The sequence below is a fragment of the Cricetulus griseus genome, chromosome 3 (genome assembly GCF_003668045.3).
Source record: "Cricetulus griseus strain 17A/GY chromosome 3, alternate assembly CriGri-PICRH-1.0, whole genome shotgun sequence".
NCBI lineage: Eukaryota > Metazoa > Chordata > Mammalia > Rodentia > Cricetidae > Cricetulus > Cricetulus griseus.
In genome coordinates, this window is record NC_048596.1 from 40,347,150 (window position 1) to 40,364,694 (window position 17,545).

Sequence of the window (17,545 nt, forward strand, 5' to 3'; positions counted from 1 at the left end):
GGAGCCCAATCCCATGGCAAGCATGTATACAAAAGGCTATTTGTGGTATATGTGTTTATTGGCAAAGCTTTTCGTGGTGCTAAATTTACTGCTATTCATTTAAAAACAATGTATGGTATCTTTACAGTGAGCAATCTAGAGAGCTGTGTCGTGCCTGGAGACTTAATGATGAGTAAAATGAGGCTCTGCAGTCTCGGGGCTCAGCAAGGGAAATGGACTGTAGGCCAAGGCATGACCAGTGCTTCCGGAAATGGACTGCAAGCAAAGGCACGGCCAGTGCTTCTGGCTTCAGTCCTGCCATTATGTCTTGCACTGTTTTCCAATCTACTCTTTGTCTCAGTTTCCTTTGAAGAGCAGAGATCAGGCTGCTTTGTATGGGCCTTAAAATAATCCCACCTTCTTTCTGCAGGGGATTTATTCCGCCACTTTCTATAGGTATTAAAATCATCAGTGTGAAGCAGTTTTTGATCACCACAGAATGAGAGAATTAATTGACAAACAAATAAAATTTAGAAATCGAAATTCCTATTGTCTACTTAATGTGAATAACCTGTTTAAAATGTGACCCAGACATTGCGTTTTCAGTTTATCTGTGACTGCTGTTTTCTATCTCCCATGTCTGCCTGAATTACTTTTATCTACATGCTGTATTAAACTCCTGCTTTTACAGGATGACCAAAAATATTGGTGACGATGGGGGTGGCGATGACAATACTTTCAACTTCAGCTGGAAGGTATTCTGCAGTTGGGACTATCTGATTGGTAACCCTGAAACAGCTGACAACAAATTTAATTCTATCACAATGAACTTTAAGGTAAAGGCACAAACCCCAAAGCTCATTTTCCTTGGGAAGCATTCCATGTGAATTGTCAAATATTTTGACAATTAGGAGAAGGATGCTCTTATCACTGCTGCCTACTATGATGTGGACATGAGTCTGATTATGACAGAAATAGCCTGTGACCCGTAACAGCTGTATTTTTTCTTCAGGACTTTTCTTCTGAAAATTTAGTAATAAAACACTGCTATTTGGTTGAAATAGGAGTTCACTGGTTATCAGAATCAGATAGTTCAAATAATGTGACAGTACTCACTAGCTATTTGCAGAAACATGTAGGCTCAGTAAGCAAATTGATTCTAAAGCATTACAGCATAGCTTTAAAGCAATACTGAAAGAGCAGGGCATGGTTTCATACACCTATAACCCCAGGATTTGGGAGATTGGAGGCAAGAGGATTGGGAATTTAAGTACAGTCTCACCCATAAAGTGAGTTTGAAGCCAGCATAAGCTACAAGAAATTGTTTCATAAAAGCAAAGCCCCCACCTCCTGTAAAAATTAAATACTAGAAGTAACTTTTAGAATGATGCTTCTCCTAGTTTTAGGATTTACAAGAGTCTCATGTAGCCCAGGTCAGCCTCAAGCTTGCTATGTAGCACATGCTAACCCCAAACTTACCCATCCTCCTGCCTCTACCAATTCACTGACTGTCCTGTTCTGTTGTTATTCAGCCACTTTATGGAATTTTAGATTAAGTTCACAGTTTTGTTCCTTGTTTTTCTCAATTCATAGTCTTTTTCACAGCAGTGTTTCTCTTGCGTTCTGTTTTTGCCTGGCTGCAGGAAGCCATCATAGAAGAAAGAGCAGCTCAGGTGGAGGAGAACATCCACCTCATCAGATTCCTGAGGTTTCTTGCTAACTTCTTCGTGTTCCTAACACTTGGTGCAAGTGGATACCTCATCTTTTGGGCTGTGAAGCGATCCCAGGAATTTGCACAGCAAGATCCTGACACCCTTGGGTGGTGGGAAAAAAATGAAGTTCGTCTCGGCATGCCTTTAACATGCTTAGAAACTCATACTTGCTATTTTGTGGTCTGTGTTTCTGCAGTTGAACTTGAGACAAGGCTGCTTCCTGTCTAGTGCTCTAGTCCATTCTCCTGCTTACCCACCACCCTGCTCATTTCTCACCGTCTTCCTGTCCTTGTTTCCAAATCTGTGCTGTTGGATTTTCAATCTATGTCACGATGGAAAGTTAGAACAGGAAGAGAGAAGAAAATATTTTATAGAGGGAAGGGTGAATCTTAGGAGACAATATAACAGGCAAAGTTAGGAAAACCAGGCTGACAGCCTTGATGTTTTATTTCGACTCTAAAACTCTTCCTACAATCCAATATTGCTTTCTTGGAAGATGTCACTCCTACAACTAAAATGCCAGATTCCTGATTAGTTTGTCCTTAGTTCCTTTACTTACCTTATAAGAAGCACTCAGATTGCCTGCTTAATTGCATTTCCAGGCTTTTCACAGGAATCTCAGTGAAACATCTCCATCTCTTTCCTGCCAAAGTTTTTGTTCCTCAGCTATTCAAATGAGGAAGGCCAGCTCTGGACCAGATTTGCCTGCAGAGAATCTGCCCAATTAGTGTGTAGGAGAGAGGTGATTAGAATACAGATTTCGAATCAGGAAATAATTGGTCCTGAGTTATTGCTAGAGTCTGTGGTACATAAAATATTTTCACATACCACACAACATCAATTTGAACTTGGCAATTGTCAAAGCATGTGTAGATTTATGCTATGGGGATATTTAGGCATCCCAGATGGAAACTTCTGCAAAGCTCTGTAGATGGAAGAATTTTGAGATGACTCTTCATAAGTGTATGATTTCTTAGAAATATCTTGGCTGGCAAGTGATTCAGTAGAAATATAAAAAATGCCTCTACATAAAAACAGTATAAAAGCTTCAGAAGTGATAACAGCAGAAACGAACCACACGTTCAGGGTTAACAGTATCACAGTTGTTCCATGGAAACCTGTAAAGTGGAGGTTATTAAATAAAGGGATTTTTTTTTTCTCCAAAAGGACAAAAATAGCACAAAGCATTTATCAAGTTTGTTTTCAAAATACTCTCATAATGTTGATAGTATAAGAAAAATGTTCATTCAGCTTTGGCCCATGGAACAATGGTCATATTTTAATATAAATGAATCTACTACATGACGAATGGTTGCTTATCATTAACTTCTTGCCATCACTCTGGGGAGAGAAAGTTACTGAGTTTGAAGCCACCTGGACTATGCAGTGAATTCCAGGCCAGCCTACCTCAATATCCTGAAAAGAATAACTCTTTGTAAGAACTGTTGAATATCTCTTTTAGAGGAACCCTGAGCTTTAAATACAAATGGAGATGATAATGGCGACTCAGAAATAACTCCATATGTCTACTGAAACAAAAGCGAAGTTGTCTTTATAATTGTACAGATGCTGCTAAATTTTTAGGTTCTGTTGAGAATATTTCATGCTGATTTTATATCATGCTGAGTTGTTCATCCTCTTGATCATTCTAATAGGGTGTTCTTAGTAAACACTTTAAAATTAGCCATTGTAACCTTAATATGTTCTGGTAGTTCTAATCATTCAAAATACAGAGGGTGCCGGGGGAAATAAAAATAAAATGTTTAGTGCTGACAGTCTGAGCCAGGTATTTAGAGATCGAGTAGCAGGAGTTACTTCCAGTCTGTTCCTCTTTACTTCATAAAATGCCATGCATCAGCATATCACAGTCAGTAACCCCATAGAACAGTGTGTTCTCTGGGCAGAGAGATAGAAATTGTGCACTCACTATACCAAGGAAACATGATTATGGGCACGTCTACAAGCTCATATATATAGCTTGTAAATACAAGTTGAATATTGTGTTTGCTGTTTTATTGAGATCAAATACTAAAAATGCATGGCATAATCTGTTTTATAAAATATCAAAGGACCCTAGCTGAACATCTTCCCAACTTCTGGAAGGAAGCAGTAATAATGGAAACATCCTGATCCCTGTGTCTCCTTGTAGATGAACATGGTTATGTCCCTCCTGGGGATGTTCTGTCCCACACTGTTTGACTTATTTGCTGAATTGGAAGATTACCATCCTCTCATTGCTCTGAAGTGGCTCCTGGGGCGCATTTTTGCTCTTCTTCTAGGCAACTTGTATGTATTTATTCTTGCCTTGATGGATGAGATTAACAACAAGGTGAGCCTTGTGTGTGGATCGTCCTTGTCATCAGCATGATGATTTCCCAGTTTGGAGATGACCAGGGATGCCTTTGAAACTGTGCTGTGTGATTTTCCTGTCTACTTCTTTGATTCCTAGATTGAAGAGGAGAAGCATGTGAAGGCCAATATTACCCTGTGGGAAGCCAACATGATTAAGGCTTACAATGAATCACTCTCTGGGAACACCACAGGACCACCCTTTTTTGTTCATCCTGCAGATGTACCCCGAGGACCCTGCTGGGAAACAATGGTGGGACAGGTAACATTATGAAGAAAAGTGTATGCTGTTAGTGGACCAAATAATCTGAATACTTCCTCCAAACTAAGGTCTTTTTGTTTATTGTTTATTAATAAAAATAGAGACAGTTGATTGAATATTTAGCATTTGCTGGCTCTGAATTTCAAACGTATTAACTCAGGGAGACTTCACATCCATCCCCTGAGATAAACACATTTTCTGTTTACAGCACCTTTATAGCTGTGTATGAAAGGATAGCTTACAATCATGTGAAGATATGCCTGCCAGCTATTATATTCTAACAAAGCACCCAAATTTAGATGCAGACTCAAATAGTGCTTATGTGGAACCTTAAGTTGTATTATTTGTTTTTATAAAAAAAGATCTAGTGGCTTTATGATAACAATTTTTATCTAATGATTTTCCCTTAAGCCTTAAAAGAAATGCTATTTTAAGTTATTTGTTTTTATATGGTTATGTAAATGACCCTAGTCTAACTAAGGCTAGTGATATTTTACCAGATAAAAGAAATAAGGCCCCATTGCTTACCATCCAATAAAGGGAAACAAAACCAAACAAAAACAACCAGAGATGCTGTTTCAGACTCTCCCATTTCTGTATAGATTCTATTTATGTTTTGTGAAGCTTGTAATTTTATCTCATTGGAGAAAACACTCTTAATGTGCATTCAACTTTAGTTCATCAAGTGCAGACAAATTCAAGTAAACTGTAGTGTTTCTAGTACAGAGCAGTTCAGCCATATCAGTCATGTAGTCTCTGTGAATTAACTGGACAGATTTTTAGAATTGTATTTTCTGTAGGATGAGAATATCAATGTATTAGCACAAGTCTTACTCAAGTAATGCAAATGTGGACTCAAAAGACACCTTCACCCTCAGTCTGATGTTCATGAGGTTAAGCCATTGTGATTTCAATTATGTATATATATGCACACACAACACTAGAATTGTGTGGCTGGAGGTGGAATAAAGAATAAATAGTCTAATAAATTTGCTTTATTTACTTTTTAAGTATTTGAGGAATTTGAGGATCAGATAAATTCATTTCTTAGTGTATGCTGCTAGATTTTCAGAACTTAACACATCATATATGCTTTTAGAAACATCCATGAATAAGAAAATAAAGGCCTGTTTGCTTTTAAAAGAGAGATACTGTGGACCTCGGTGTGGTAGGCAGAGCAAGGGCCCTCCAACTGTTCACCTGTGAGTCTCTTCCTTACTTGGCAAAAATGGACTTTACACATGTAGGAGCTTAGCAAGATGAACGGCCCTGAAGTATGCTGAGTGAGTCTAATAAAGTTACAAGGGGTCTCTCTAAAGAGAGACACAGGGGCAAAGTCAGAGAATTGAGATATGACCAAGGAAGCAGAGGTTGGAGTGATGTTCTTTAGAGATGGAGGAATAGCCAAAGGAGTGTAGACCAGCTTTAAGAGTCAGAAACTTAGGGAAGCAGATTGTCCCCATGTCTACACTTTGATTCTAGACTTCTGACTTTCAGAACCACGAGAAAATAGTTGTATTATTTTAATCTACAGAGTCTGTGACAGTCTGTTCTATCAGGAACAGACAGACACTTGTGGGATCACATCTCAGTTCTCTGTGTGAAGTATGTTCTCAGGATCATCAGAATTAACTGTAAAGAGTAATAAGATACGGGATGGCCATTGGACATGAGGTATCACTCTAAGAGAAATTTATATTCCTGGTGCAGAAGCTTCTGTGATAGTCCTCCATCGTGTTGACTCATAATAATACAGAAAGCATGTATTTAATTCTCCCTCTCTAAGGCACCAGAACACACTGCATGTCCCGGAACATGTGTGCTGTGTGCTGTTTTTGGAATTATATCTGTAGTGAGTTTCCCATTTCATCATTGTTCCTTACTGCCAATCTCTCCTTACTTCCTCCAGTATGCTAAGGGACACCACCTCTCCCCCTGCTGGCTCTGCTGACATTCCCATAAGTGTTTGATACCCCCTTGGGGAAAGAAAGGCAGAAAAGAAGGGAAATATAGAATGCTGACTAGGTCGATGGAATCTGGGAGAGTGAAGGTAACTTGGATACAACAGCTTTGAGTACTGGAAAACAGGGCCCTTGTGATATCAGTATCTCCATTCTTGTATCTGGAAATATTTCTATCCTTTAGACTCTGAAAAATGAAGAAATAATAAAGGCAGCTGATTTTATGTAATTATGAAGATGTACCCTAAAGTTCGTAATTCCATGAGAACATTCCAGATGTTTGCTTTTCCTTTTCATGAATGCCTTACATTTTGTTCTCTTTCCACAATGCTGTGTCACTCAAAGCTCTCTTGGTTCAAACAAACAAACAAACAAACAAACAAACAAACAAACCCCCAAAACAACCAAACATTGAATTGGCTTTCCTTTAAGCTGTATAGTGTTTCTCAAATAGTAATTTATTGCAGTGGTATTTGAAAGACAAACAGCAGAACCTTTCCTGTGGAGTAAGTAGGTACATGAAGCCATGGCTGACACTGTGTTTGGAAGGATAAAAAACCAAGTGCTAAGGACCACACTGAGAATGGGTAACACTGATGGCCATCTAATGTGCCAAGTATTCACTTCTTGAAATTTTAAGTCACCAATGCGAGAGCTACCCGAGAATCAATACTCTATAGATGAGAATACTGAGAGACAGATTTGCTCAAGACCTTACAGAAGTCAACGGCAGGAGCTAAATTTCATCCACACAGTGGGATTACAGAGCTCGAATCTTTATTCAGTGTTGTATTATCTCCACGGGACACAATTATCACTAAGCATAGCCTCTTGGCTTCTGCACACATGTGCCCCTTCATGCTGTCTGCATACATGTGCCATTTCATGCTGTCTGCATACACGTGCCCCTTCATGCTGTCTGCATACATGTGCCCCTTCATGCTGTCTGCATAAATGTGCCCTTTATGCTGTTTTTACAGATTGTTTTGCCTTGACCCTTTGCTGACTCTTTTGGGTTTACAGAACAAAGCTATCCAGACATTTCAACTACATGCCCTGGAGTAATGTTGTGAGCTGTGAGGCTATCCTCAGGAGACTTTGTCCAGGGTGCCAGGAAGTGAGTCTGGAGGACGTTCCTGAGCCACTCTTGCAGGGGATTCTCTTTTCTCTACAGCAGCGCATCTCTTCTGTGATCTGTGAATTGATACTTACCATTTATACTACCATCTTCAGATCCTCCTTGTGGATTTTAAGTAAAATGCCATACCGTGGGGAAGAATAATGCTTCAGACATTGGGCGATGACCCTTACTTAAGGAAGCATGAGAGACTTTCTAACAGCTCTGAAATTTTCTCTTCTCAGGAAATCTTCCCAGGCTATCTGAGGAAACAAAACAAAACAAAAAAATTGCCCACTAATCTATCTCTAGACCATGTTGCTAGGGCCTTAACATTGACCAGGGACTAAAACTGAGAATGAGAACAAGGAAAAGAAAGGTTGCATTCCTGAATAACCAGGAGTTACTAGCACATATTCACTCATTCCATATTTGCTTAATGGCTGTTACATACCCACAATTGTTGGATTCTAAGGATATGGAGGCCCCCTTTGTGAAAATCACAGTCTATTACAGAGAGAGGCAAGGCCAGTAACCTTATAATTATAAAAGGCTTTCAGATACACATTGTCAATGAGACAGATAAAATGCATGGAATCTGAGTGCTTCTTTTTACAGTGCTTATCTGGCTAAGGGAACAAAGGAAGCTTGCCTCAGTCATGCTATGACAATGTTTGTCAGATGGTACAAACTGAGTCAGGAGGTGAGTTAGGTGAAGTTGATAGAGGAAGACTATAGGCAGGGCTGAGTACCCTGAAAAAGTACAGAGTTTGATGGTCTGAAAGAAGGCCAGTGAGACTGCAAAGGAAAAACACAGGAACAATATAAGAATAACATAGAGAGCTGTATGCAGAGCCCCATACAAGGATGGGGAACTTGTTACGATAAATCTTTCTGCTATAAGCCATCGAGCCCCACAGCCACGTGTGTGCTCTATGCCAGCCGCCCACCTGAGTTAGGGCCCCAATTAATGCACAGAGAGACTTGTATTAGGTTCAAAGCTGCTTGGCCAATGACTAGGATTCTCATCTGTCAGCTCAGTCTTAATTATCATAAATCTATATATGTTTTAAGACTTATCTTTAGAGGATGCCTTTCGCTGGCACCCTCTCTTGCCGGTGGCTCACATGGCACTGCTGGAGGAGGAAGGGGAAAAGGGGGACACTTCTGTTTTTCCTTGCTAAATATAAGTCTCTTTGCTATGTCACTTCCGGCCTGGATCACCACTTCTCTACTACATTTCCCAGAATCCTCTTTGACTTCTAGTCCTGTCTAACTTGCTGTCTCATTGGCCAAACAGTGTTTTATTCAATAATCAATAAGATAAACATACAAAGAAGTACATTCCCCATCAGGAACTGTGTGGCCCAGAGATGAGAGGTTTTAAAATACCTATGGGCAAAGACTTTCTTTCCTTTCCCTCATTTTTTTCTGTCTATTTGTCTGCTTTGAGGTCAAAATGTTCTGCTGCTTACAGGCCTTTGTGATGGGTTACTTTGCAAGGGAATTAATGCTAAAATAACTTTTAAAAATACATACTAAGCTTTCAATAATCTTTTGTTTTTATTGTATTTGCATTATAGTTAACTTATGCATAAGGTAGTTGATGGATATATTTTATTTTAATACATTATAAAATAAATATCAGTTACTAATACTTCATATGGTACTCAGTCATGGCAAGGAAGGTGATGGTGGCTGGTGATACCAGGAGTTTAGGAGGCACAACTCTGAAGCACGAGTCTGGAAATTCACAGATGACTTTGTCAATTGCCTACTTGCTCTATGAGTCAATGTACTCATTAGTAGAAAGGAGACTGTCTAGATGGATGGAAGTCAAAAATTCAAAGGGCTTTTTACAGAATAGTGGTACTTCTTTTCTTATTTTCTTTTCCTTAAGACAGGAACTCATGGACCCCAGGCTAGATGTGAATTTACTGTGTAGCTGAGGATGGCCTTGAACTTCAAATCTTCCTGCCTCTGTCTCCTGAGTGCTAGGGTTACTGGTTCCAGCACTGCTGGTTAACACAGCTCTGGGGGTCAAACTCAGTGTTTTGTACATGCCAGGTGAACACTCCATCAGATGAGCTGTATCCCCATCCTTGACCAACAGCACCTCTGCAAAATTATGACATTTTCATTCAGTGTTTTTAGTATTCAGGGTACAAATTATTGGAGAGAAACAGAAAAGGAACAGCAGAAATTAACTATGATGAGGAAAATATATAATTATTTGCCATTTTTTTTATTAATGCGTATTCTCATTTATTTCCACACGGTAATAGTGACTTTCCTGTCCAACTCACAACTACACATACTTTGCATTTAAATTCAAACCCATACCACAGAAGTGACTTTACCTTTCCACAACTTTTATTTTCTCATATACATATGTATTTACATATATGTCATATATAATCATACATGCATACATGCATGAGTGGGTATTTTGTTAAAAATCAGTTCATTCTACATACATATCTTATTCTACACATTTTTAAAAGCTTGTGTTGAAAACAAGGTTTTTGGTTTTTAATAAAGCACTATTGTTCTTTGAATGTGAAGTACACTCCATAAACTCATGTGTTTGAGCACTCGATTGTAAGCTGTTTGAAAGGTGGTAGACTCTTTAGGAGATAGAACCAAGCTGGAGAAAGTGGGTCACTGGGGGGAGGTCTGTGGTAGGGTTAGCCTGAACCCACTGATGTTCATTCTTTGCTTTCTCGCAGTGTTAGTAGTGTGACCAGCTATCTCACACTTACGCCACTATGCTTTCCTGGTTAATGGACTGTATCCCCTTAAACTGTAAGCTAAAGGAAACCCTCCTCTCTTATGCAGCTTCTGGTCATGAATTTGGCCGACCTCAAGGAAAGTAACTAATCCCAGGGCTTTTAAAGCAACCTCACTGAAGTTTCTTCCATGTACCATATACACTTTACACTGCCAAAGCAATTCAATGCCAGAATCAAACCTAAAATCTATGCATGATTGTTTTTCCATCTGCTTTTAAATTTCAGTGTCATAAAGTTTCTCGGTAAAAAGAAGAAGCTGGTATAGAGACTTGAGGATGCAGCTGCTTAGCTTAAGAGTAACAAAATACAGGGGAGTGATTTTCCATTTACTAGATATGCCTACTTATTTGTCCTTTTATCATTAGCTATAGTCTTCAAGCCAGTGACCTAGAAACATGACAGTTTTGATATCAATATTGGGGTCTTCTGAAGACAGAAATGTGTTCATTAATAAAGACTGTTTCATACCAGGAGTTTGTGCGGCTCACCGTTTCTGATGTTCTGACCACTTATGTCACGATCCTCATTGGTGACTTCCTCAGAGCGTGCTTTGTGAGGTTTTGCAATTACTGCTGGTGCTGGGATTTGGAATATGGATATGTAAGTATGGTGCTGACTCCTCCCTTATCAAATTTCTCCTCTGTGATTCATCATTTACACACACTCCACAAGTGGAAGGGTGCCTTAGAGTTACATGAGTGAGGTCACCTTGTGAGATGGCAATAAACAAAGATTCAGCAGTACAGTTTTATGTAACAAATGCTTCTCTGTCCTGCCAGCCAGCTCCCAAATAATGACACTTCCAAAATAATGAGACTTCTTATTATGAAAGCTCAGCCAAACACTTAGACTTGTTCCTAACCAGCTCTTATAACTTAAACTAACCCATTGATTTTTAATCTATGTTTTACCATGTGGTGTTACCCCTCTTCTATCTTAAACCTTCTATTTCCTCTCTGTGTCTTCCGGTGTCTGTCTCTGTGTGATTCCTTCTCCTTTCTCTCTCTGCCTGAAAGTCCCACTTACCCTCCAGCTTAGCTATTGGCCATTTAGCTTTCATTAAAACAATCACAGTGACACATCTTTACACAGTGTAATTAAACATTTTGCAACAGTTATAACTCAGAAGAGCTCATATTTGAGCATCATGGATTCTAATACTGAAGTAAAGTTAGCTTTGACTCCTTAAAATAATGGCTCTCTGTGGCGATATGCTGTTTATGATTTAATAAAGCTTTCCAGGAGATCAGAATGCAAAGCTAACCACAGCCATAGAGGCCAGGCAGTGGTGGTGGTACACAGCTTTAATCCCAGCAGCCATACTAGTTAGCCATAGAAGCTGGGAAGTGGTAGTACACGCCTTTGATCCCAGCACTAGAGAGGTATATAAGACAGCACAGGTTCTCAGAGCTGACAATTAGTCTCTAGCTACATTGAGGACACGATCACTCCAACCTTGGGAGAGGTAAGAGCTCTCTGGTGGTTTGGCTGCTTTGTTTTTCTGATCTTCAGCTTGAACTCCCATATCTGTGAGTTTATATTATTTGTGTCACAGCCTTTGAACTGTCAGAATGTTGAAGGAAACCTTGGTCCAATGGTCAGTTCACTTCCCATGAAGCCAGTTGGAACTGATACATGATTGCTGTAAACTGTATACTCTTTATATTCCTGTGGGTTTTGCTGTAGGACTGGGAAATTATCACGTGATAGTTACTACGTAGTACATGAGGGAATGAAAGGATTCAGTGAAGATGGCGTTTACTTTATGACGTTCACTGACTAACACAGGCCTGACAGACACAACAGCGGGGAACTGTGGAGATTTCAAGGAAGACACAATTTGCTGACAGGGCTTTGCTGAAGCGGAGCCCAGCAGCATCCTGAAACAATAGCTCAGGCTTCTCTGAACCTCTCTGATGTTAATTTATCACCAGCTTTCCCTCTGTGCCCAGGTTAAAATCTCCCTAAACTTAGGGAAGTGGCAGAGCACACATGGTTCTTGGTCTGACATGTCAACAGGTCTCCGTTGCCCATTTGTACAAATAAAATCAGTTTCAGTTAATCCATAGAAATGCAAGTTGCAGAACTGGTGGCACCCCTGTGTTTAAGCCCTCCATGGCTTTGTGAGCACCCTGAATGTGCTACCTTCCTAGGACTCTCAGGCTATCAAAGAGTTTGTTGCTTTTCTTGCTGCCTGCCCCTAATTGCTGCATTATAATTTTCACACATATGGAACTTTAAAAATTTTCAAACAGAAAAAAAGGTTTTTTTTCATTTGCACTTAACTATTTATCCCTCAAAGGGATACTGGTACCCTAGAACTGGGTATGGCCATTTCTTTCTTGTCATTAAACATCCCTTCAGTAGGCCACCTCCTCAGAGTTCTCAGACCACCATTCTAACATAGCCCATCTAATGCTATGGCAACTTGACTTTTGATTTATGAACAAGATGTACAGCTACTGGACATTTCTTTTTAAACTGCTTATTACCCATTGCCCCTCACGGGGAGGAATGCACGAAGAAAAATTTCTTGTTTGAATCAGGCTAGTCACATGGCAAATGCTTTCTGTTGACTGTATGGATGAACTTGTACCTAAACATCCTGATACCACCAGGGCAGCACTGGCAGCCGGAAGAACTCTGCCTCTTAGTTGCCTGGGCCCACAGAGTTGTTGTGGTTGTGTGTTCTAAGCCAGCAATGGTTCTCTTCCAACCAGTGAAGAAATAGTTGGCACGGGGGATCTCACTTCTATCTCATGCTTTCTTGTATCTAGACTAAGGGCACATTCAAGATTCTGGGTTACATCTTTTGGCTATCTGACTTTGAGACAGTGCTTTTTATTAGATCATCTCTGACACCCTCACTTAAGGTGCCCCTCAGATGAGGCAAAAGCACTTAGGTAATGCTCTCTGGTTCATGTCTGTGAGGTAATGCAGCAGAGCCCGGATGCCCCTGTACAGCTCTCCTATTGCTTGTTATGAGGTATTCATCTGGCTTAGATTCATTTCTATTTTCCCTGCCTGATTCAGCTCTTCAGAGGCAGACACAAAAATTGCATCTCTTTCTTAGATCATGGCTTGTCTTTTGTTTGCCTTTTATCCCTTGCTGCTTTCTTCTTAAGTGGTAGAAAAGTTGACTATGAATATGAAGTCAATATAACATGACCTGGATGCATAAAAGCTGTAATTAAATGACTATAATTTATTATTTATTGAGTGCTGACAGAGCGCTTGGGTTAGTACAAAGTACAGGAAATAGGTTTCTGTTTTTTGAGTCATAAAGAAAGAATTCTCTCTTATTTTACCTTTGTAAGGTTCTTTGAAGGAAAGCTCAAAATCAAAACAAGTTATAAAATGTTAATGTTGGATGACGTATCTTTCTTATGGATTATTTCATCCTGCCAGTTGACTGACTGACTTCCTTGGAAGCCTGCTGGTGCTGGCCACTATGAGCAAACCCATGTAAGGTACTGAGGGGCATAGAGGAGATGAGGCTACTGGAACCCACAGAGAATAGGAAGCTTGGACCTGAAATATTGATTTTAATTTGCTTGCCTAATGTTTGGATATTTTTAATGAACTAAAGCTTTTTAAACTGGGAACTTCTGCATAATACATTTTCTTTGTTGACATATTAGAAAACTTGTCCATATTAGACTCATATTCCCAATTGGAAAAAAACAGACAGAAACAGTCACCTTCAACCATTAGGATATTCATTCTTCAATTCTACAAATACCACTACCCTTACCTTGCAAGCTGTAAGAATTAAGAAAGTCAAAAAAGGTAATTAGCAAAGGACAGATGAATTGTTCATGGACTGTGGAGTATACATGAGGGAAGACAGAAAATAAGAGGGGGGGGAAGGGGGAGAGATGTATGCTCAGAGGAGACATTTGAGTTGATCTTGTAGAATGAGTCGAATTTCAAGAGATGAAGAAGACATTTCCTGGAAGGGACAAATGAGACAGGACCCCAGAGATGAACACTGCAGTGTTTCTCTGCTCTTGCTTTAGATTTGCTAATTGATAAGTTGGTCCAGAAAGCACTTACCATGAAGGAAAGAAAAACTTGAGATGAGGTGAGGAGAGATTCCCAAATATCTTGAGAAAATAGAGAGAAACTGTATCCTTTTGCCATAAAAAATATAGCATTTCTTTGTTTCTTGGAATTTCAAAAATATCGTGAGATTTTTGTAGAAAAATTGTAGTAAAATACAATAAAGTTAATATAAAAGTAAAAATTCTAGATAATTCTACCAGTAGTGAGAACATTTATATTATCAGAATCAAATAATCTTAATGTTACACATATGTACATAAACATTATGTTTTAAGATGTCCCATTATAGATTACATAAGTGTATTTATGTATGTATGTATACATGTGTTCTGTACGTGGACAGGTAATCTATATGCCTATTTTTGAGCACCTCACTGGCTTTGTCATCACAACTTCATGTTACTGCTAGATTATAGCATGCTATTATTTGTGAGCTGGGGGCTGAGCCCAAGGCCTTGCTCATGCTAACTTGTGCTCTACCACTTAGCCAAAACCTTAACCTTCTATAATATAAATTCATTTTTATTAACATAGATTAGCTGTACAAAACAATCAGATTTGCTATGATATTTTAAGATAGCATATAATATACATTTTATCATAGTCATCCTTTGTTTATTCTCCTCCCATTTCCCCTTCAACACCTTAATTGTCCAAATTTTAATTTTATGTCCATTTCAGGCTTTCAGACATTGCATAATGATAGAAAACATTCAATTACTATTTTTATGAGTCTTAGTATATTTTCATCACAATGATCTGCCTTTCATCATTTTTTCCACAAGTGATATAATTTTGTTCTTTTAAAATATGATTTTTAATGGTTATATATTCTACATCTAGATTTAGAAAAAATTGCAGTAGTTTATTTGTTGTCAGTTGAACTGTATCTGTTTTTGTTAAGATAACTATCATGGTGATCTTCGGCTATATTAATAGAGGTAAACATCATCATATATGTATCATAGTGGTGCACATGAATTTGTTCCTTACAATGTATTTCCCTAAGCTGGTTTGCTTGGATAGATAAAAGGTGCCTTTTTTCTCTTTCATTCTATTTTATTGTATTTTTGTTATTGCTCACAAGTTCAATAAAGAATGTCTTAACCTAACATTTTTCCATTCATCTATTTAGCTCATAAATAAAGTCATGTACAATTATGATACAGAATACAGTATGTTCACAATGGCATGGCTAAATTAAACCAATTAACATGTTGTATCACACATATTCATCATTTTTTGTTTTGAGAACACTTAAAGTATACTATCTCACAACTTTTAAAATATAGCATATTTTAACCTAACATTTAATTTACACTGACAGCAGGCTTAGTGTTCATCAACAAAAAGAATCAAGGGTATTTGAAAAGATGTAGGATTGTATGCCAGCATGTGTGAACAAATCCACCTTCTTTATACTTGTATTTTTAATCTTTGCTACATTTAATCTTTGCTACATTAATACAAATTAGAACCCATGAGAGATTTCCTTGAGATCTGATGAAGAGGCTCAAGATTATTCATAAATATGCATGATAGTCAGACCATCTGAGTGGAGTCCTAATAATTCAGCCTTCTGTAACATTCTATTCTTAATTTCCTATGTATCAGAAGTGTTACAAATAGTTTATATTTGTAAGTTATGTTTTCATTCCATGTTAAAAAAAAACAATGCTGTGAACTTGGTATTATTCCCACTCCATAATAAACCAAGGCTTAAAGACTGTTAAGCCAATGGCATATAGCTAGGTAATGGTAGAGTTACAATTAGAACTCCTATCTAATTTACTTCAAAGCCATTAACCACATTTATAACACATGGAATGTTCACTGTCACTCAGGATATCTAAATACTGCCAAAAACTAAATGCAATATATGGCCTTTTAAACTTCCAGTGCTCGCTGGATTCGACATTACATTCAGTAGAATGGAGTAAACTTGAATGAATAAAGGGCACAAGATAGAAGATATGGGCAAGTATGAGATTGCCATCCAAAAGATAGCATGATACAGAGGCAGTAAGAAGACGTGGGCATGCCACAATGGATCAAGAATTAATATGGAGACCCTACAGAACAGGCTTTAGATGACGTTGCCCTCTGGATGTGGAGAGAGTCAATCTGCAGGATCCTACTTCTCAGCTGGGCTGAAGGGCAAAACCTCGAGGGCTGAATCATCCTGGTAGATGAAGCTAAAGCTTATCCAAGAGCTGCGGTTCTCAAATTTATCAGAAACTATCAGAGTCCACAGAGGGCCTGGGAGAATTTAGCAGTTCTATTTAGTAGCTCCGGGGCAGGGCCCCAGAATTAACTTTTCTTTCCAGCTCCTTGGTGACCTGGTGACTCCAGTCTGGAGACCACACACAGGCACCACTGCTCTGGAGTCACAGCCCAGGCTTAGCCTGCAGCACCGAGTGGAGTGGTACAGCCGTGGGAATTGGGAATTGTGTGGAAACAGCCAGGCGGGTCCTTGCAAAGGCAGAATATATTGGCTCTGAGGTCCTGATTGCATTTCCTAACATCTGGATGGTGGCATTCTGCTCCACACAACTCAATTTTTCAGGGACACAATGGATTTCCCCAGGAAGTTTGTCCAGTGAGCCATATACCTTCCCTAGATAGATGTCTGATTCTAGCCCACTGTAAAGTCCAATATATATATATATATGACTTCTATTCCTCAGTTCCTATCCTCTGACCAAATCCAAGTGAGTCCTTCTGTTGCTGGAACTGTAGGCAGGGTGAGGGGCCACAGATGAACTTCTTACACTACACTCATTACATTATCTCAGGTTTCAAGGAAACATGCATATTTTCCCCCATTCTCATGCACTATTTAATTTTTAATGCATTGTTTTTCCTACTTCAGAGGCAATTAAATATATTGCAAATTAACTTCCATTTGGTGAATATTTTTGATACTTTAAATATAATATAATCTCATGGTTTCAAAAAGCTTCCCTCTAAAAGAATGAACACTGGCTCATACATATCTACATAACTTTGTGTGGCATTTTTAGAGTGGAGTGTTATGTATTTACTACATAGCATATCGAATTTCATTTGTAAAGGGTTTACAGAGAAACAATTTTTTTAAACAACTGGGCCAATAAGCTCTGTTTTAATTCAAATCTGGGGGAAGACAATGCAGGAGGGGGAGTAGGTGCAGCTTTATTCTAATAAAAAACCACTTACAAAAGCAAAAGGCCATCCATCTTCAGTTTATGGGCTGTAACATGCTGACTCCAGACCTATTTCATTTCATTGATTTATCTGTGCAGAAAATGGATCCTCAAGAGACAAGT

At 38.8% G+C, this 17,545-nt stretch overlaps 1 protein-coding gene across 1 annotated transcript in view; it reads left to right on the forward strand.

The window, feature by feature from the left end:
• Tmc1 (transmembrane channel like 1) overlaps nt 1-17,545 on the forward strand; it is a 200,393-nt gene that overhangs the window by 166,921 nt on the left and 15,927 nt on the right. Inside the window, exons 11-15 of the mRNA XM_035441572.1 lie at nt 671-815; nt 1,623-1,817; nt 3,841-4,020; nt 4,141-4,302; nt 10,644-10,772. Coding sequence (XP_035297463.1) covers nt 671-815; nt 1,623-1,817; nt 3,841-4,020; nt 4,141-4,302; nt 10,644-10,772 — 811 coding nt within the window. The remainder of the gene's footprint in view (nt 1-670; nt 816-1,622; nt 1,818-3,840; nt 4,021-4,140; nt 4,303-10,643; nt 10,773-17,545) is intronic.